Below are 21,716 nucleotides of genomic sequence, written 5' to 3'. Positions count from 1 at the left end.
CGGTGCTGTCCTAATTTTTTCTCCAGCCCTTGGCTGAGCTCGGTGTTCCCTTTTGCCACCTTCGTGCATTTGGGATTTTCTTCCAGGCATTTTTCCTGGGGTGCTGACAGTCTTCTCTGATTCTTCCTTGAGGTTTCTTCCTTGTTATGGAACCTCTTGCCCATTCCGTGTTTTCTACTGTTGGGTCACATGGTTCTCCTGCACCTGTATACCCAACCGGTGGCATGGCTGTTCTTTTCCCACCCTCGGGGACTGCTTTGGGACGTCCCATGGTGCTGTGTCCCCCAATGCCATGCACGAGAAAATTGGATTTTTTGTACTCACCGTAAAATCCTTTTCTCGTAGTAGGCATTGGGGGACACAGATCCCACCCTATGTTTTTACTTCCGATTTTCCGGGCTGGTCTCTTGATCTTTCCCGGTACGGGAGTTGTTGGTTCCTTGCTTTTTTTCTCTCTCCTACTGCTTTTTGTACAAACTGAATAGCCTTGTGCCTGTGGAGAGGGTATAGCCCAACGGGGAGGAGCCAACACTTTTTGTGTCTAGTGCCTCCTAGTGGTAGTTGGACATATACCCATGGTGCTGTGTCCCCCAATGCCTACTACGAGAAAAGGATTTTACGGTGAGTACAAAAAATCCAATTTTTAGCACGACAGCGTCGCGCTGATACTCGGCGACATGGTGCCGAGATCTCGCACTCACTGGAATAGTGACAGCACATCCCAGCAAGCGCGTCATAGAAGCGACGGGAGATCCGACTTGGATTCCCGCCAATTCTACACGTGTGCGGCGTTTGTTATGAATCCTGAGGGGGAAGTCCCCGCCGGATTTTAAATAAAAATCCGGCATGGGTCCCCACCTCAGGAGCATACCGGGCCCTTAGGTCTGTTATGGGTTGTAAGGAGAGCCCCCCCTACGCCGAAAAAAACGGCGTAGGGGGTCCCCCTACAATCCATACCAGACCCGTATCCAAAGCACGCTACCCGGCCAGCCAGGAAGGGAGTGGGGACGAGCGAGCGCCCCCCCCCCCCCCCCCCTCCTGAGCCGTACCAGGCTGCATGCCCTCAATATGGGGGGGGTTGGGTGCTCTGGGGCAGGGGGCGCACTGCGGCCCCCCCACCTCAGAGCACCCTGTCCCCATGTTGATGAGGACAGGGCCCCTTCCCGACAACCCTGGCCGTTGGTTGTCGGGGTATGCGGGCGGGAGGCTTATCGGAATCTGGGAGCCCCCTTTAATAAGGGGGCCCCCAGATACCGGCCCCCCACCCTAAGTGAATGAGTATGGGGTACATCGTACCCCTACCCATTCACCTGCAAGAAAAGTGGTAAAAACACAAATAAACCACACAGTGTATTAAAATATTTTATTTTTCTGCTCCGGAGGCCGCCCCCTGTCTTCTTTATTAGCTCTTTTACCAGGGGGGGCTCTTCTTCTTCCGCTATCCCGACGGGTCTTCTCCGCTATCCGGGGGGTCTTCTCAACTCTCCGGGGTTCTCCTTCTGTCTTCGCCGCTCTCCGTTGTTGACTCGGCGCACCCCGGTTCTTCGTCTCGCGAGATCTCGGATTTTAAATAAAAATTTAGCGAGACGAAGAACCGGGGTGCGCCGAGTCAACAACGGAGAGCGGCGAAGACAGAAGGAGAACCCCGGTTCTTCGTCTCGCTAAATTTTTATTTAAAATCCGAGATCTCGCGAGACGAAGAACCGGGGTGCGCCGAGTCAACAACGGAGAGCGGCGAAGACAGAAGGAGAACCCCGGAGAGTTGAGAAGACCCCCCGGATAGCGGAGAAGACCCGTCGGGATAGCGGAAGAAGAAGAGCCCCCCCTGGTAAAAGAGCTAATAAAGAAGACAGGGGGCGGCCTCCGGAGCAGAAAAATAAAATATTTCAATACACTGTGTGGTTTATTTGTGTTTTTACCACTTTTCTTGCAGGTGAATGGGTAGGGGTACGATGTACCCCATACTCATTCACTTAGGGTGGGGGGCCGGTATCTGGGGGCCCCCTTATTAAAGGGGGCTCCCAGATTCCGATAAGCCTCCCGCCCGCATACCCCGACAACCAACGGCCAGGGTTGTCGGGAAGGGGCCCTGTCCTCATCAACATGGGGACAGGGTGCTCTGAGGTGGGGGGGCCGCAGTGCGCCCCCTGCCCCAGAGCACCCAACCCCCCCATGTTGAGGGCATGCAGCCTGGCACGGCTCAGGAGGGGGGGGGGGGCGCTCGCTCGTCCCCACTCCCTTCCTGGCTGGCCAGGTAGCGTGCTTTGGATACGGGTCTGGTATGGATTGTAGGGGGACCCCCTACGCCGTTTTTTTCGGCGTAGGGGGGGCTCTCCTTACAACCCATAACAGACCTAAGGGCCCGGTATGCTCCTGAGGGGGGGACCCATGCCGGATTTCTATTTAAAATCCGGCGGGGACTTCCCCCTCAGAATTCATAACAAACGCCGCACACGTGTAGAATTGGCGGGAATCCAAGTCGGATCTCCCGTCGCTTCTATGACGGCTCTGTCTCCATCGCGGCAAGCCAGCTCGGCGCTGGCTCCCGCGATGGGGCTCGTAGGTGCTCAATCTCGCCGAGAAAGAGAGCGAGACTGACACAAAATCGGGTTCACCTACTGTATAGGGGGAGTAGGGCATGTCCAGAAATGGAAAGTGCTCTTGCGTGTGGCCACCGCCCAAACAAACAAGATTCTCCATTCTGACATTGTTGATTTATCCACAGGTTGGTCATTTAGCATAATAAAGGGCATCTGTCAGCAGTTTTCTACCTTTGAACCTGGTTGAACAGTTACATGTGCGCTTGGCTTCTGTGTTGGTCCCATGTTCCCATATTCATGACTGCAGTTGCTACTAGAAGCTCATTTGCATATATTAAAACATCATATTTCTTAGCAATGCAGGCACATATGAACATGGGACCAACACAGATGCCTTCAGCTGCCAAGCAGACATCCAGCAGGTTAGCTAATTTCATAGGTATAAATCTGCTGACAGATGCCCTTTAAACAATTCTCAACATGGAGATAAATGTATACAGACAATGAAAGTATGAAGTAAAAAATCTTTTAACACGTTCCTATACTAATAGAATTCCAACATGCGTTGTATCAGCACGGATACAAACACTGAACGTTTTTTAATTATATTTGAACACTTGTATGTTAATACCTGGCCGTTTCTTGGGTAGGGGTAGATCGGGTTTGACTTTAGTTCGATTTCGGAATTCTGGTCCTTTAAAATCATCTTTGTCTTCATTTAGAACTGGCTCTGGTTGCACAACTATAGTACCTGAAAGAATTGTAGCACATGTAAATCCAAATGCTTCTTACCATAGTATTTATTCGGCATGCCTTACAATTCCTATCACCAAGTTAATGCGCCTATACACAGTAGACAAAAGATGGCAATCATTTTAGCATTAAAGGGGTAATCCAGTTATTTTAAAGAATACTAAAATATACCATTTTTGTTATACATTTATTTATATTTCTTATATTAGTACTGTAAGCATAGTACAAGGTACAGCATGAGCATAAGACCTGTATAATGCATCTGTGCTTCACCCCCACTGGTACATGACGCCCTGGGTCAGCATACAGGATAACTAAACAGCATTTTACTTTGTGTGCAGTTACATAGCCTCCAGTCTCCATGGCTTCATAGGAAAAGATTCATTAAAACGTGTGATTTATACATTTTATCATCATCATGTGGGCAGTTCTACTACAAGTGACAGCCTAAAATTACAAGTTTTACTGGTAGTGGTAGGATTTCCTATTCTATGAAGAAATAAAAACTCCTGAATACTCCTTTAATAATAGTTCTCAATGGCTGACATCCACATCTGACAGAAATAAAGGTTAGAGTCTTATTTCACCACACTGCACCAGACTGTCTGTGGACTGACAGGATGTTATTGCCTTTCTATAAAACAATGAGCATAAAAAGTCAATGTGAGGGCGGAGAGCGGAAATATTCATGTGCGCTTACAGACAAATTTTGATAGTTTAACTGAAACACTGCACAGGGGAAAAAAAAAAAAAAAAAAAAAAAAAAAACCTGATTAACCCCTTCCAGACCAGCGCCGTAATAGCACGGCACAGCGGGGCGTGACTTGCCGCCCAGCTCCTGCACCCGCCCGATCAGCTGCAGGAGACCAGCTGTTCCCGTTAGCCGGCCCCCTGCAGTATGCGCCAACATCGGTGACAACACAGATGCAGGTGCATAAACCCCTTCCATGCCACAGTCAGAGCTGACCGCGACATAGAAGGGGTGAGGGAGTCCATCGGGTCGCCGCACTGCTGTGGCGTAGACCCGATGGGTGAGAAGACAGCACAATGCCTTGCACGGCATCGGGACCTGCCTTCTACGGGTGCCCAGGAGAACCAACCTCAGACTGGGTCTCCTAGGCAACCTGTTCGTGTATTACTCAGTGTAATACACTAAGGCTCCATTCACACTTCCGCAAATGGGCCTGCATCAGTTTCGAAATTTTGGGTGTGGGCCCATTCATTCTCTATAGAGACGGAATGGATGCGGAGTTCACATTGTGTGCTCTCCGCATCCGCATTTCCGGAGCTCCGGAAAAAAAATAGAACATGTCCTATTCTTGTTCGCAATTGTAGTACCAAACAGTCACCTCATCCCGCAAAAAAAAAAAAAAAAAAGAAGAGACCCTACCTAAGACAATGGGTCAAAAAATAAAAAAAAGCTATGGCTCTCAGACTATGGAGACAAAAATGTTTTTGGTTTCAAAAATGCTATTGTGTAAAACTTAAATAAATAAGAAAAAAGTATACATATTAGGTACTGCAACGTCCGTAACAATCTGCTCTATAAAAAATATCACATGACCTAACCCCTCAGGTGAACGTTGGAAAAATAAAGGGTGTCAAAATTACCAATTTTTTGGTCACCTTGCCCCATAAAGTGTAATAATGAATGATCAAAAAATCATGTGTACCCAAAAATGGTGCCAATAAAAAGTCAACTCTTCCTGCAAAAAACGAGCCCCTGCACAAGACAATCGGCAGAAGAAAAAAAAAGCGTTCAGAAAATGGAGACACAAAAACATTTTTTTTTTTCAAAAATGCTTTATGTAAAACTGAAACAAAGAAAGTAGACATATTTGATATCATTGCGTCCATAACAACCTGCTCTATAAAAGGAGATTTTTGTGAAACTCACCTGTAAAATCTTTTTCTCGTAATTTCCATTGGGGGACACAGACCATGGGTATAGCTTAGAGATATTACTAGGAGGGACACTATGCAAAAAAAGAAGCTCCTCCTCCTCGGGCTATACCCCCAGGCACCTCCAGGAGAACTTCAGTCGTTGCAAAAGCAGTAGGAGAAGGAGAACGGAAACAAAACATTATGGAAACCATCACACAGCACACCCTAAGGCGTAAACCAAAAAAGGGGGCGGGAGCTGTGTCCCCCAATGGAAATTACGAGAAAAAGATTTTACAGGTGAGTTTCACAAAAATCTCCTTTTCTCGTTCATTCCATTGGGGGACACAGACCATGGGACGTCCCAAAGCAGTCCATGGGGTGGGAAAAAAGAACAAATCCAACACCGCCAGGAATAAACGTCCAGTAGTCAAACCGGAACCACAGCCTGCAATACCCTGCGCCCAAGAGCAGCATCAGCCGAGGCCAGAGAGTGTAACTGATAAAACTTTGTGAAAGTATGTAAGGACGACCAAGTGGCCGCCTTACACAACTGGGAAACGGATGCGCGATTGCGTCTAGCCCAGGAAGCACCCACTGCCCTTGTGGAGTGAGCGGTAATCCGCGACGGCGGAACGTGGCCGCGAGCGCGATATGCCGCAGCAATAGCGGAACGGATCCACCGCGCCACGGTGACCTTGGAAGCCGCCAGGCCCTTACGGGACCCTTCAGGAATCACAAAGAGAGAGTCTGAACGCCGGAAGGAAGCGGTAGCCCCCAGGTACACCTTCAGGGCCCTGACGACGTCCAGGGAGTGGAGAGCACATTCCTTGGGGTTCACCGGAGAAGGACAAAAAGAGGGCAGGACAAGATCCTCGTTAAGGTGGAAGGGAGAAACCACCTTGGGCAAAAAAGAAGGCACCGGCCTGAGCACCACCTTATCCTGGTGAAAGACCAGAAAAGGTTCCCGGCAGGAAAGTGCGGCCAGCTCCGAAACTCGCCTGATGGAGGTTATGGCCACCAGAAAAACTACCTTCCAGGTGAGTAAAACCAGAGAGATCTCCCTCAGAGGTTCAAAAGGCGCCGCCTGAAGGGCGCGCAGAACCAAGTTGAGATCCCAGGGGGGCAAGGGAGGCACATACGGAGGAACCGAATGCGCCACCCCCTGCAGGAAGGTTTTTACAGGTCTCAAAAAGGCAATGGACCTCTGAAAAAAAGATAGCCAAAGCAGAAACCTGACCCTTTAAAGAACTGAGCGACAGACCCATGTCGAGGCCGGACTGGAGAAAAGACAGCACCACTGGGACAGAGAAACGTAGGGGCGAGTAGCCCGATTTCTCACAAAACACCAGGAAGGCCTTCCAGGTGCGATAATAGATTCGTGAAGAAGCCGGCTTTCGAGCCCTGATCATGGTTCTTACCACCGCATCAGAGAAGCCTCTCTTCCTCAGGATGGCGGTCTCAACAGCCACGCCGTTAAACGCAGCTGCCGTGAATTCTGGTGGAAGAGCGGCCCCTGAGACAAGAGATCCTCTCTGTCGGGCAGAGGCCACGGGACGTCCGCCAACATACGAGCGACGCTGGAGAACCAGGCGCGACGAGGCCAATCCGGAGCGACGAGAATGGTTGGTATCCCCTCCGCCTCGATCTTGCGCAGCACCTTCGGCAACAGAGGAATCGGAGGGAAGACGTAAAGGAGGCTGAACCGCTGCCATGGAAATACCAGCGCGTCCACCCCGTCCGCCCGTGGGTCTCGAGCGCGGGCAAGATACACCGGCACCTTGTGGTTGAGCCGGGAAGCCATCAAATCTACGTCCGGACGGCCCCATCGGTGGCAGATGTCCTCGAACACCTCCGGATGGAGAGACCACTCTCCCGGATCCACCTTGGTGCGACTCAGAAAATCCGCCGTCCAATTGTCGACTCCCGGGATGTACACTGCCGACAATACTGGAACATGAGACTCCGCCCATAAGAGGATCCTCGCTACTTCCCGCATTACTGCCCGACTGCGAGTCCCGCCCTGATGGTTGACATAAGCCACAGCCGTGGCATTGTCCGACTGAACCCGCACCGGGCGAGTCGCCAGGAGAGGAGTCCAATGGGAGAGGGAGTGGAAAATCGCCCTCAATTCCAAAACGTTTATCGGGAGACGGGATTCCTCCGTCGACCAGACACCCTGAACTGTGAGGTTCCGGAGAACACCTCCCCAACCGATGAGGCTGGCGTCGGTGGTGACTATCGTCCAGGAGAACGGAAGGAAGGACTTTCCTGACGATAGGTTCAGGGGAGACTGCCACCAAGGGAGAGACGCTCGAACTTGCCGGGACAGACGAACAGGAGTGTCTAGACCCCGAGGGTTCTTGTTCCAGAGGGCAAGGATCATCTGTTGTAGCGGACGAGTGTGAAATTGGGCGTACGGAATCGCCTCGAAAGAGGAGACCATAAGGCCCAGCACCCGCATGCACTCCCGAATGGTGGGACGTGGAGAGCGTAGAAGGAGCACCATTGCCAGACGAATCTGGGAAGCCTTGGAATCTGGAAGAAACACCCGAGAAATCGAGGTGTCCAAGATCATCCCCAGGAACGAAAGTCTCTGGGAGGGGTGCAGAGAGGACTTGGGGAGATTGATCAGCCATCCGAACCGTTCCAGGGATTGAACCGTGATTCGGATGCTGTCCTCGGCCTGTGGAAGAGACGGAGCTTTTATCAAGATGTCGTCTAGGTATGGTAACAAAGAGATGCCCCTGGTGCGAAGAAGCGCCATGAGAGGCGCCAGAATCTTCGTAAAAACTCGAGGGGCGGTTGCCAACCCAAAAGGTAGGGCGACGAACTGGTAATGACGCCCCCCTATGGCAAAGCGCAGAAAGCGATGGTGGGACTCTGCAATAGGGACGTGCAAGTAGGCGTCTTGAATGTCCACAGACGCGAGAAATTCTCCTGGACTCAGAGAAGCAATAACGGAGCGAAGGGACTCCATGCGAAACTTCCGCACCCGTAGAAACTTGTTGAGAAGTTTTAGATCCAAGATTGGACGCACTGACCCCTCTTTCTTTGGAACAACGAACAGGTTTGAGTAAAAACCTGTCCCTTGCTCTTCTGGGGGAACGGGGGAAATGACACCACGGTCCAGAAGAGAGGAGACCGCAAAAAAGAGGTCCGAGGCCCTGGCTGGATCCCCCGGAACGCGAGAAGGGAAAAAACGTTCCGGCGGGCTGGACGCGAACTCCAACTTGTAGCCGGACGTCACCACTTCCAGAGCCCAGGCGTCCTGAACGTGAGCCCTCCAGACCTGTTGAAAGGAGAGCAGACGGCCCCCCACCACGAGGGGTGGGGGCACCCCTTCATGCGGAGGGTTGCTTGGGAGCAGGAGGACGGGCTGACTGCGCCCGAGGCCGCCAAGAAGGCTGGGGCTTGAAGAAAGGCTTCTTGCGGGAGTCCTGGGACCCCCCTGCCGATGAGGATGACGGCGTCCTGGCAGTGGAGAAGCGACGAAAGGACTGGCCCCGGAAACCTGAAGGCCGAGACCGAAAGGGACGCTTGGTCCTGGGCTGGGGTAGATGAGTGCTCTTGCCCCCTGTTGCGGCAGAAATGAATTCATCTAGTTGAGCCCCAAAGAGCCTGGACCCTTCAAAGGGAAGGTTAGCGAGGGATCGCTTGGATGAGGCATCAGCATCCCACACCTTCAGCCAGACCTCCCTGCGCTGAATGACAGAGAGGGCCGAAATACGGGCAAAGAGGGAGCCGATGTCCATTGAAGCCTCACAGAGATATTTAGACGCTTGAGACATCTGGATGATAAAATCCAGAGTATCTGCAGAGGCGTCCTGCTCTGACAGATCCTGGTGGTGGCGCTGCAACCACGTTGTAAGGGCTCTGGCGACCCAAGCCGACGCAAAGGCCGGTCGCAGGGAAGCGCCCGCCAGCGAGAAGATGGACTTGGAAAGTGAATCCAAACGTCTGTCCACCGCATCCTGCAGAGAGGAACCGTCTAGGACGGGAAGGGCCGTGTTCTTGGCTAACCTGGCCACCGGAGGATCTACCTTAGGGGAAGAAGTCCACTTTTCCACTGTGTCAGCTGGAAAAGGATAAAGCGTATCCATACGCTTGGTGGCCGAAAATTTTTGATTAGGTCGATCCCAAGCTTTTGATAGGACCGCAGTGAATTCCTCGTGAATAGGGAACACGGTGGACTCCTGTTTCTTGGGTGGAAAAAGGGAGAACTCCCGACTAGTGGAGGGAGGAGAATCCCCTTGTATATTAAAAGTGTCACGGACAGCTGCCACCAACTCGGTTACCATGGTGGAAAGCTTAGGCAGGGGTTCCCGCTCCGTGACTTCGTCCGATCCGGACAATTCCCCATCGGATTTGCGCTCCCTGCGAGGGGGAGAGTCAACCGGGCATGCCTCAAGGCGAGGGGGAGAAGCGGAGTCATCCGAGGAGGAATGCTGCCGCTCACGCTGCCTTTTAGAAGTCAGACGCCCTCTGTGAGAGTCGCTGAGAGGGGATGGAGTGGTGGATGCCACTGGAGTAGTAGCCGCCATGCGCTCCATGAAGGACATGGCTGCCTTGGCAACTAAGGCCAGATCAGCTGCCGCATTAGACATGGCGGAGGCCCAGGCGGGTACCGCTGGATCCGCAGGGGCAGAGGGAGGACCGGGCTGAGCAAGAGAAGGAGGCTGATCCTGTCCGGGAGCAGGGCATGAGTCACAGGAACCAGTGACAGAAAAAGGCCTAAGGCATATTTTACATGACTCCAGTGGAGCCTGAGAGGAAGCCTTGGAAGGCTTAGGGGCCCCAGGTTTAGGCATGATGGTATTCCAAAAAAGATTTCCTACCAGGTTGCTGCAATTCCTACCACCCAGGCAACAGCAGAAGTCTCCGGTCACCGAGAACTGAGGAGCTGCACGGCCGCAATCCAGCAGAGTCTCCGGCGTAGGGAGAGACAGAGCTGGACGCCGAGGCTCCGCCCCCTTGGACGCGTCATTGCGGCGCGAAATAAGCGCGCGAAATAAGCGCGCGCGCGCGCACTTCAAATACACCCCTTCGCCAGAAACGGCGCAGCGGGGGTTAATATCGGGAGGAGCAGGCCGGCGGGAGCTGCAGAGAGCGCAGCGGCCATAAGATAAAATACACTCCTTCAGTGCCAAGATTGCCGCCGGTGCGGCCATAGTCTGAGCTGCAGGCAGGTATCAGTGGAATCACCAGCCCTCCCCAGAAGGGCCCCCTCCCAACGGGAAAAAATGCCCCCAGCCGGTCCTTCTCTAGCTCACCTCAGGTCACAGAGCGCCAGACAGACGACATGAAGGGGTGGGGGGAGGGGGGGGAAAGGAGGGAGATTGAAGCAGGCAATACTTATCTGCACAGCATGCTCCCTCGATGTCCAGACCAGCAGGGATTCACCTCTTCAGACGTCTGACTCCAATCAAGGAGAGCAGTGCTCTGGTGGAGGGTAGGCAGCAGGTGTCCCAGCAGCTGGTGGGATGCCAGAGCTAACATGTCGAGCCTGGATCCACTTTTCTTCTGTGGGGGAATGGGAGGTAGCCAGGAACCTTCAGAAGACCGTGGCAGACCCTCCACAGGGGCCAGGAAAGCGCAATGCTGACCTGCGTCCCCATCTGAAACCAGAAAAAAATAACAAACAGGAGAAGAATAAATGTCAACCTCCTTGAACGGACACTAAGCAAAGACTGAAGTTCTCCTGGAGGTGCCTGGGGGTATAGCCCGAGGAGGAGGAGCTTCTTTTTTTGCATAGTGTCCCTCCTAGTAATATCTCTAAGCTATACCCATGGTCTGTGTCCCCCAATGGAATGAACGAGAAAAATAGCACATGATCTACCCTGTCAGATGAAAATAGTACCAATAAAACTGGCACCTTATCTCCTAGTTTCCAAAATGGGGTCACTTTTTGAGAGTTTCTACAGTAAGGGTGCATCAGGGGGCTTAAAATGGGACATGGTATTTAAAAACCAGTCCAGCAAAATCTGCCTTCCAAAAACCATATGGCGCTCCTTTTCTTCTGCACCCTGCCGTTTTCCCTTACATCAGTTTACAACCACATGTGGGGCGTTTCTGTAAACAGCAGAATCAGGGTAATAAAAAGTTTTGTTTGGCTGTTAACCCTCAATGTGTTAAAGAAAAAAAAAATTGGATTAAAATGGAAAATCGGCCAAAGAAGTGAAATTTGTAAATTTCATCTCCATTTTCCTTTAATTCTTGTGGAACACCTAAAGTGTTAAAGTTTTGAGTATCTTGAGGGGTGTAGTCTCTACAATGGGGTCATTTATGGGGGGGGTTCCACTATGTAAGCCTCACAAAGTGACTTCAGACCTGAACTGATCCTTAAGTGTGTTTTGTAAATTTTCGTAAAAATTTTAAGAATTGCTTCTAAAATTCTAAGTCTTCTAACGTCCTAAAAATAATAAAATGACATTAACAAAATGATGCCAACATAAAAGTAGACATATGGGGAATGTTAAGTAATAAATATTTTATGAGGTATCACTGTTTTAAAAGCACAGAAGTTGAAATTTAGAAAATTGCAAATTTTTCATGATTTTTGGTAAATTTGGGATTTTTTCATAAATAAAGGTGAAATATATTGACTCAAATTTATGACTATCATGAAGTACAATGTGTCACGATAAAACAATCTCAGAATGGCTTGGATAAATAAAAGTGTTCCAGAGTTATTACCACATAAAGTGACATGTCAGATTTGCAAAAGAATAGCCTGGGCAGGAAGGTGAAAACTGGCCCGGGGTAGAAAGGGTTAACACACCCATTTAAAGGTGGACATGCACATTACATGAATGTCAATCGACTATTTATTGTGCATGGTGGTGTCCTGAAAAAAGGGCGAGATGTGTTGAATTTCAACATGCTCAATCCATTTGTTCTCACAAAGAGTAAGGGCTCTTTCACTCAAGCGGATGCCATGCGGTCAATTCAGACCTGCGGTTTGCTACGCTTTCTGCCGATTCTGATCCCCGCGGTCTCTGACCGTGGGGATCAAACTTTAAAATGCCCCAAATAAAGTTTTATTAACCCCCCTGCACCCCTGAATGATTTTATGTGGGCGGGTGGTGCAGGGGGGGTGTTGCAGGCGGTTCGGCAGGCGGGATCACGATCCCCCGCCCGCCTCCTTTTGAAAATTCGTTGGTGTGCAGTGGTATACCAGGGTGTCAGCACATTGCTGACACCCTGGTATAAACGTCTGACATCGGTGATGCGATGTCAGCCATTTAACCCTTTCCATACAGCGGTTGTGTAAAAAACTTTGAATAAAAAAAAAAAAAAGTATACATATTAGGCATCGACGCGTCCATATCGACCGGCTCTATAAAAATATCACATGACCTAACCCCTCAGGTGACCACCGTAAAAAATAAAAACGGTGTAAAAAAAAGCAATTTTTTGTCATCTTGCGTCACAAAAAGTGTAATAGCAAGCGATCAAAAAGTCATATGCACCCCAAAATAGTGCCAAACAGTCATCTCATCCCGCAAAAAATGAGACCCTACTTAAGATAATCGCCCAAAAACTGAAAAAAACAATGGCTCAGACTATGGAGACACAAACATTTTTTATGTTTTAAAAATGAAATCATTGTGTAAAACTTACATAAATAAAAAAAATTGGATACATATTAGGCATCGCCACGTCCGTGACAACGTATAAAATTACCACATGATCTAACCTGTCATATGAATGTTGTAAATAACAAAAAATAAAAACGGTGCCAAAACAGCTATTTCTTGTTACCTTGCCTCACAAAAAGTGTAATCTAGAGCAACCAAAAATCATATATGTTCCCTAAAATAGTACCAAAAAAACTGCCACCCTATCCCGTAGTTTCTAAAATGGGGTCACTTTTTTGGAGTTTCTACTCTAGGGGTGCATCAGGGGGGCTTCAAATGGGACATGGTGTCAAAAAAATCAGTCCAGCAAAATCTGCCTTCCAAAAACCGTATGGCATTCCTTTCCTTCTGCGCCATGCCGTGTGCCCGTACAGCAGTTTACGACCACATAAGGGGTGTTTCTGTAAACTACAGAATCAGGGCCATAAATATTGAGTTTGGTTTGGCTGTTAACCCTTGCTTTGTAACTGGAAAAAAAATTATTGAAATTTTGAAATTGTATCTCTATTTTCCATTAATCTTGTGCAACACCTAAAGGGTTAACAAAGTTAGTAAAATCAGTTTTGAATACCTTGAGGGGTGTAGTTTCTTAGATGGGGTCACTTTTATGGAGTTTCTACTCTAGGGGTGCATCAGGGGGGCTACAAATGGGACATGGTGTCAAAAAATCAGTCCAGCAAAATCTGACTTCCAAAAACCATACGGCGCACCTTTCCCTCTACGCCCACATATGGGGTGTTTCTGTAAACGGCAGAGTCAGGGCAATAAAGATAGTCTTGTTTGGCCGTTAACCCTTGCTTTGTTAGTGGAAAATTCTCAAATTTTATCCCCATTTGCCAATAACTCTTGTGCAACACCTAAAGGGTTAACGAAGTTTGTAAAATCAGTTTTGACTACCTTGAGGGGTGTAGTTTATAGAATGGGGTCATTTTTGGGCGGTTTCTATCATTTAAGCCTCACAAAGTGACTTCAGACCTGTAGTGGTCCCTAAATATTGGGTTTTTGTAAATTTCTGAAAAATTTCAAGATTTGCTTCTAAACTTCTAAGCCTTGTAACATCCCCAAAAAATAAAATATCATTCCCAAAATAATTCAAACATGAAGTAGACATATGGGGAATGTAAAGTCATCACAATTTTTGGGGGTATTACTATGCATTACAGAAGTAGATTAACAAACTTCGAAATTTGCAAATTTTTTCCAAATTTTTGGTAAATTAGGTATTTTTTTATGCAAAAAATTTTATTATTTTTTACTTCATTTTACCAGTGTCATGAAGTACAATATGTGACGAAAAAACAATATCAGAATGGCCTGGTTAAGTCAAAGTGTTTTAAAGTTATCAGCACTTAAAGGGACACTGGTCAGATTTGCAAAAAAATGGCCAAGTCCTTAAGGGGTTAAAAAAAAAAAAAAAATGTTTCCTTAATACCATTTCTGGATAGGTCATGAGCACCTGATCGACGGGGTCCTGTGTCTGACCCTCACCGATCAGCCTTTTAACCCATTAAGGACCGGGCTCAATTTCACCTTAAAGGGATTCTGTCACCTGCTTTTAGCATTTTAAGCTGTCACCATCGCTATGTAGACTAAAGTACCTTATTTCCAGGGTTCTTCTTTTTACTTATTTTCATTTGGTAGTTTTGTTATAAAAGGCGCAGTAACGCCTGCGGCCTGCGCGATCATCAACGTCCTGAGGGAAACAGCGCTCAGGTCACATCACTGGGCTCGGTGCATGCCCAGTGAGACTTTTGAGGCTGTTGCCCTTAGGAGGTTGATGATCGCGCAGGCCGCAGGCGGGCCTGCGCGAGTTTTCTGGCCGCAGACAGGAAGGAGGACGGGGCATATCTACAAGGTAGATTATAACGTACGGAGGGGGCGGAACCGTTTGCCGGGCTGTGGGAGGTGTTTTGATGATCAGGAGGCTGTCTTGGGCACTGCAGGGGGGCGTCACTGGGCACCGGAGACTGAAAAAAACACCCCTCTGGGCACCTTGGACCCTAATTAGCATAACATAAAAATTGCTTTTATAACAAAACTACCAAAACGAAAATAAGTAAAAAGAAGAGTCCTGGAAATAAGGTACTTTAGTCTACATAGCGATGGTGCCAGCTTAAAATGCTAAAAGCAGGTGACAGAATCCCTTTAAGGACCAGGCCATTTTTTGCAAATCTGACCAGTGTCACTTTATGTGGTAATAACTTTAAAAACGCTTTTACTTATTCAGGCCATTCTGAGATAGTTTTTTCGTCACATGTTTTATGTCATGACACTGGTAAAATGGAGTAAAAAAAATAAACTTTTATTTATAAAAGAAAATACAAAATTTACCAAATATTTGAAAAATTTGCAAATTTCCAAGTTTCAATTTCTCTACTTCTATGATACATAGTAATACCCCAAAAAAATTGTTATTTTACATTCCCCATATGGCTGCTTCATGTTTGGATCATTTTGTGAATGCCATTTTATTTTTTGGGGACGTTACAAGGATTAGAAGTTTAGAAGCAAATCTTGAAATTTTTCAGAAAATATCTAAAACCCACTTTTTCAGGACCAGTTCAGGTCTTAAGTCACTTTGTGACGCTTACATAATAGAAACCACACTATTTTACAAACTACACCCCTCAAGGTATTCAAAACGGATTTTACAAACTTTGTTAACCCTTTAGGTTTTCCACAAGAGTGAATGGAAAAACGAGATTTTTGTGAACTCACCTGTAAAATCTTTCTCGCTTTATTCATTGGGGGACACAGGACCATGGGTATAGCTTGCTGCTGCCACTAGGAGGCGACACTAGGCTGAAAGCTGTTAGCTCCTCCCCTGCAGGCTATACCCCCTCCAGCCTGGAGAGAGCATATCAGTTTGTGCTTCAGCAGTAGGAGAAACAGTACCGAAACAAAACACAACCAGTAAGGACCACTGCCCAACAAAAAAACCAAACCGGACACCAGCCCCAACCGGCAACTCGGACCCACTGGCCTCATAATAAAAGAAAAAATGGGTGGGTGCTGTGTCCCCCAATGAATAAAGCGAGAAAGAGATTTTACAGGTGAGTTCACAAAAATCTCGTTTTCTCGCTCATATCATTGGGGGACACAGGACCGTGGGACGTCCTAAAGCAGTCCCCGGGGCGGGAAACAACCACTGGCCCAGAACAAAACCAACTCCCTCCGGTAAGATACTACACTGCGGCCTGCAAAACTCTGCGGCCAAGAGCAGCATCCGCCGAGGCGAAAGAATGTACTCGGTAAAATTTCGTGAAGGTGTGTAAAGAGGACCAAGTCCCTGCCTTACACAATTGAGACGCCGAAGCGTGGTGAAGGTGAGCCCAAGAAGCCCCGACCGCCCTGGTTGAGTGAGCCGTGATACCGGGAGGAGGAACCTTTCCCTTAGAGCGGTAGGCCTCTGCAATGGCCGATCTAATCCACCGAGCAATCGTCACCTTCGAGGCTGCCAAACCTTTACGAGGACCTTCCGAGATTACGAACAGGGAGTCCGTACGTCTAAAAGGGGCCACCACTGCCAGGTAGATCCGCAAGGCCCGTACCACATCCAGACAGTGGAAGCCACCTCCCTAGGATGAGAAGGCTCAGAGCAAAAAGAGGGCAGAACAATGTCCTCATTAACATGAAACACCGACACCACCTTCGGCAGGAAGGACGGCACTGTCCGGAGTACTACCTTGTCTTGATGAAACACCAAGAAGGGCTCTTTGGACGAGAGAGCCGCCAGTTCCGACACCCGCCGGATGGAGGTAATTGCAACCAGAAACGCAACCTTCCATGAAAGCATGCGAAGGGAGACTGATCGCAGAGGTTCAAATGGCTCGGACTGGAGCGCTACCAGCACCAGATTCAGGTCCCAGGAATGCAACGGTGGCCGATAAGGGACTGCGGTGTGAGCCACTCCCTGTATGAAAGTCTTTACCGGACCTAACACCGCCAGTGTACGCTGGAAAAAAATGGAAAGAGCAGAAACCTGACCTTTCAGCGAACTCAGAGCTAGTCCCAGCTCTAAACCCGCCTGAAGGAAAGCCAGCACCGTAGGGAGGGAAAACTGCCTGGGAGGAAGATCCCTGTCCTCACAGAATTTGAGGAAAGATTTCCACGTCCGATAATAGATCTTGGCGGAGGAGGGCTTCCTAGCCCTAATCATCGTGCGAACAACCGCATCGGAGAAACCTCTTTGCTTCAACAGGAAGGTTTCAATAGCCACGCCGTTAAACGTAGCGTATTTAAACCCTGGTGGAAGACTGGGCCCTGTGAGAGCAGGTCGGGCCTGAGTGGAAGGGGCCACGGCACGTCTCCCAGAACAAGAATGAGCTCTGAGTACCAAGCTCGACGAGGCCAGTCTGGGGCGATCAGAAGCGTTTGAATGCCCTCCATCCTGATTCTGCGTAGGATCCGAGGTAGGAGCAGTAACGGAGGGAACACGTACAGAAACGTAAAGTTGTCCCACGGAGCCACGAGGGCGTCCACGTCGTACGCCATCGGATCTCTTGCGCGAGACAGAAAGCACGGGAGTTTGTGATTTAGCCTGGACGCCATCAGATCCACTTCTGGGCGTCCCCACCGGAGACAAAGGTCCTCGAACACCTCCGGATGGAGAGACCACTCCCCCGAGTCCACCGTCGTTCGGCTGAGGAAGTCCGCTGTCCAATTGTCCACACCCGGGATGAATATAGCCGAGATCACCGGAACATGGGCTTCCGCCCACTGCAGAATCCTTGCGGCCTCGTTCATCACCGTCCCGCTGCGAGTCCCCCCTTGGTGGTTGATATAGGCAACCGCTGTAGCGTTGTCCGACTGTATCCTGACCGGACAGCCCTTCAAGTAGGGGGTCCAATGGCAGAGGGAGAGGTAGATGGCCCGGAGCTCCAGTATATTGATAGGTAGTTTGGACTCCGACGGAGACCAAACGCCTTGGGCTGTCCGGGTACCGAAGACCCCTCCCCAGCCGCTGAGGCTGGCGTCAGTCGTGACCACCGTCCATGACACTGGAAGGAAGGACTTCCCCGAGGACAGGTGGTCCGGTACCATCCACCAGCCAAGAGCCGCGCGCACTGGGTGGGACAGAGAGATCCTGAGGTCCAGAGAATCCCGGGACTTGTCCCAGGAGGACAAAATGAGCCTCTGAAAATCCCTGGTGTGGAACTGGGCGAATGGAATCGCCTCGAAGGAGGCCACCATCAGGCCCAGTACTCGCATGCAGCTGCGAATAGACACCCTGCGGCGCTGAATGAGCAGACGCACCGTCCTCTGAATGTCCGATCTCTTGTCCAGTGGTAGACGCACCACGGCAGCCTCGGAGTCCAGTGTCATGCCCAGGAATCTGATCTGAGTGGTGGGAGACAGGCATGACTTCCTCAGGTTGATTATCCACCCGAAGCGAGTGAGAGTGCTCATCGTAATCTGAAGACTCTCTTCGCATTGAGCCGCTGTAGGTGCCTTGATTAAGATGTCGTCCAGATACGGGAGAAGAGTAATGCCTCTGGACCGCAGAATCCCCAGAAGCGGGGCAAGAACTTTTGTAAATACTCGCGGAGCCGTCGCCAGACCGACTGGCAGAGCGACGAACTGGTAATGAGCTGCCTGGATGGCAAATCGAAGGAACCGTTGGTGGGCTGTGGCGATGGGGATGTGGAGATATGCATCCTGGATGTCTAAGGACACCATGTGCTCCCCTTTCACCAGTGAAGCAACCACGGAACGGAGGGACTCCATCCTGAACCTTTGAACCCGCAGATAACGGTTCAACAGTTTTAGGTCCAGCACTGGCCTCACATCGCCCTCCTTTTTGGGGACCACAAACAGGTTGGAATAAAAACCCGTAAACCGCTCCTCCAAGGGAACAGGGGAAATCACTCCCCGTGAGAGAAGTGACTGGACGGCATGCAAAAGAGCCGCGGCCCGGATGGGATCCCTGGAGGGCTGGGAGAGGAAGAAGCGGTTGGGGGGAAGAGACCTGAACTCTATTTTGTAGCCCGAGGAGACAACCTCGAGCGCCCATGCGTCCGGAATATGGGCGTGCCAAATCTCCTGAAACAGGAGAAGACGCCCCCCCACCTGTGAGGGTGGGGACAAACCTTCATGCTGAAGGCTGCTTACCTGGGGTTGTGCGAGGCTGCTGAGGCCGCGGACGCCAGGCCTGCTGGGGCTTAAAGGACGGTCCTTTCCGCCGATCCTGATTGGGCGGCCCCGCCGCTGAGGTGGGTGCTGAACGGGTGCCCGAAAAGCGGCGAAAGGACTGAAAGCGAGAAGATGAAGTTCTGGACTGAAAAGGCCGCTTTGCCCTGGGTTGGGGCAGATGGGTGCTTTTTCCACCCGTAGCCTCCGAAATAATCTCATCTAATTTGGACCCAAATAGCCGAGACCCCGAGAACGGAAGCCTCAACAGGGAGCGCTTAGATGAGGAATCTGCTTTCCAGGCCTTGAGCCACAACTCCCGGCGGATGGAAGTGGCGAGAGCTGAGGAACGGGCGATCATAGTCCCAGCATCCAGAGCCGCTTCACAGAGATATTTCCCTGCCTGAGAAATTTGGAGCGCTGACGATTGAAGTTCAGCGGGAGGGAGGTCGGACGCTATGTCCTGGTTCAAACGGAAGGACCACTCCGAAACTGCTTTGGCTACCCAGACAGAGGCGAAAATCGGCCGCAATGCCGAACCGCTCGCCGTAAAGATCGACTTAGAGAGTGACTATGCGGCGATCCACTGGATCCTGGAGGGACGAGCCATCCGCCACCGGGATGGTAGTGAATTTTGCCAAGCTAGCAACCGGTGGGTCCACCTTTGGTGAGGAGGACCATTTGTCCACGGACTCGCGTGGAAAAGGGTAGAGTAGGTCTAGGCGTTTCGGAATAATGAAACGCAAACCTGGCTGGTCCCAAGCCTTCGTGACAACGATAGAAAAATCGTTGTGTAATGGGAGATTTTGGAGAGGTCTTCCTCTGCCCGTGACAGGGACCTTGCCCAGTCTGGTTCTCCCTGGACAGGCCGCTCCAGGGCTTCTGTGGGCTGTTGTGCCCTAGGGGGATGGCTCTGTGCAGGTTTCTGACATGCAGAGCACAGTGATAGTGACTGACCACGAGGGAATTTCTCCGAACATAAGGAGCAGGCATAGTAAGTGGTCCTACAGGGTGCCTGGTGGGGGTCAGTGGCCGGGTCAGACATGGTCAAATCTCCTGCTGGATGGGGGTATCGATTGCCTACCAGTATGGAGGTCCCAGGTCCTGTATCCTACCCACGCAGTGCAGAGGAAGAATCAGGAAGCTGAATCAGGGTGGGAGAATAAGCCACGCCCCCTCCAGCCCGGGAACGGCAAGCCACGCCCCCTCCAGCCCGGGAACGGCAAGCCACGCCCCCTCCAGCCCGGGAACGGCAAGCCACGCCCCCTCCAGCCCGGGAACGGCAAGCCACGCCCCCTCCAGCCCGGGACCGGCAAGCCACGCCCCCTCCAGCCCGGGACCGGCAAGCCACGCCCCCTCCAGCCCGGGAACGGCAAGCCACGCCCCCTCCAGCCCGGGAACGGCAGCCTAATGCTGAAGTGAGGTCAGAATGCCTATGTTCCCCATGTCCGGCCCTGACCGCAGCGGTACTGGAACCGCTGCGGCTAAAAGGTAATGTGTGCTATGCCGCCGCCTCTAATAGACCCGATATGCCGCAGAGCGGCCGTGCGGCGAGAGCAGTGAGGCTGGAGATCGGGCTGACGGACGGGTGGGGAGGGGGGGGGGGGGGGGGTGAAAGATGGAGGAGGTTCTCCTGCAGCTAGGGGGATGAAGCAGATTACTTACCTGTCTTCATCTGTGTTCTTCACCCTATGATGCAACACCAGCAGGGCCACCCTATGACCGCTGGCACCATGCAACAGGGGTCCGGGCAGAGAAGGGCTGAAGAGAGGGTGGCCCTCTTGCTGGGGGGAAGCAGGGGAGCGAGGCTGCCCTGGTCCACTTTGCCTTCTTGGGGGAGGCAAGGCGGTGACTTAGATACACCGGCCAGCCTCCCGGGGATACAGGGACGCAGGCGACCCTGTGCCCCCTTCCAGTAGTCTGTGAATTAAAGATAAAAATAAAAACGCCACCCTGCAAAGCAGGGAGGTCTGCCTCCTACGACACTAAGCTAAAAACTGATATGCTCTCTCCAGGCTGGAGGGGGTATAGCCTGCAGGGGAGGAGCTAACAGCTTTCAGCCTAGTGTCGCCTCCTAGTGGCAGCAGCAAGCTATACCCACGGTCCTGTGTCCCCCAATGATATGAGCGAGAAATAGAGATAAAATTTTAAAATTTCACTTTTTTGGCAGATTTTCCATTTTAATAATTTTTTTTCCCAGTTACAAAGCAAGGGTTAACAGCCAAACAAAACTCAATATTTATGGCCCTGATTCTGTAGTTTACAGAAACACCCCATATAAGGTTGTAAACTGCTGTACAGGCTAGGGTTGTTGCGGGTATCGAAATTTCGATACCCAATCGATACTTTTGTCCCGGTATCGATACGATACCGGGATTTCCGTTTTTTCGATACTGGGCTGCGCTTCTGCGCAGTCTAGTATCTCTGAACATGAGCGCGCTGCTATCGGCGCGCTCATGTTCTCTCTCAGCAGCACGGGGAGAAGGAAGCTGTCCTCCCTCCCCCTGTGCTGCTGCCGCTGCCACCAATGAGAAGAGAGGGGTGGCAATGAGAAGAGAGGGGGTGGAGGAGGGGCGGCAATGAGAAGAGAGGGGCGGAGGAGGGGCGGCAATGAGAAGAGAGGGGCGGAGGAGGGGCGGGCGCACTGCGCCACCAATGATAGGATTACTATCGGAGCGATGGGAGGAGACATCAGCTTCACTAGTGGGCGTTCCTTCTTCCTGCGCTGCGATTGGACAGCGCTACAGCCAGGGAGAAGGAACGCCCACTAGTG

General features: G+C 50.8%; 1 protein-coding gene across 2 annotated transcripts in view; it reads right to left on the bottom strand.

Annotated features, from left to right (window-relative positions):
- The window catches only part of ATRX (ATRX chromatin remodeler), a 255,917-nt gene that overhangs the window by 192,571 nt on the left and 41,630 nt on the right, over window positions 1-21,716 (bottom strand). For both annotated transcript variants that reach the window (XM_040405241.1, XM_040405242.1), the window contains exon 6: window positions 3,172-3,291. In XM_040405241.1, coding sequence (XP_040261175.1) covers window positions 3,172-3,291 — 120 coding nt within the window. The remainder of the gene's footprint in view (window positions 1-3,171; window positions 3,292-21,716) is intronic.

The sequence above is a fragment of the Bufo bufo genome, chromosome 8 (genome assembly GCF_905171765.1).
Source record: "Bufo bufo chromosome 8, aBufBuf1.1, whole genome shotgun sequence".
Classification (NCBI taxonomy): Eukaryota; Metazoa; Chordata; class Amphibia; order Anura; family Bufonidae; genus Bufo; species Bufo bufo.
Note: the sequence above shows the minus strand (reverse complement) of the source record. Positions and strands in the feature narration are given on the sequence as shown.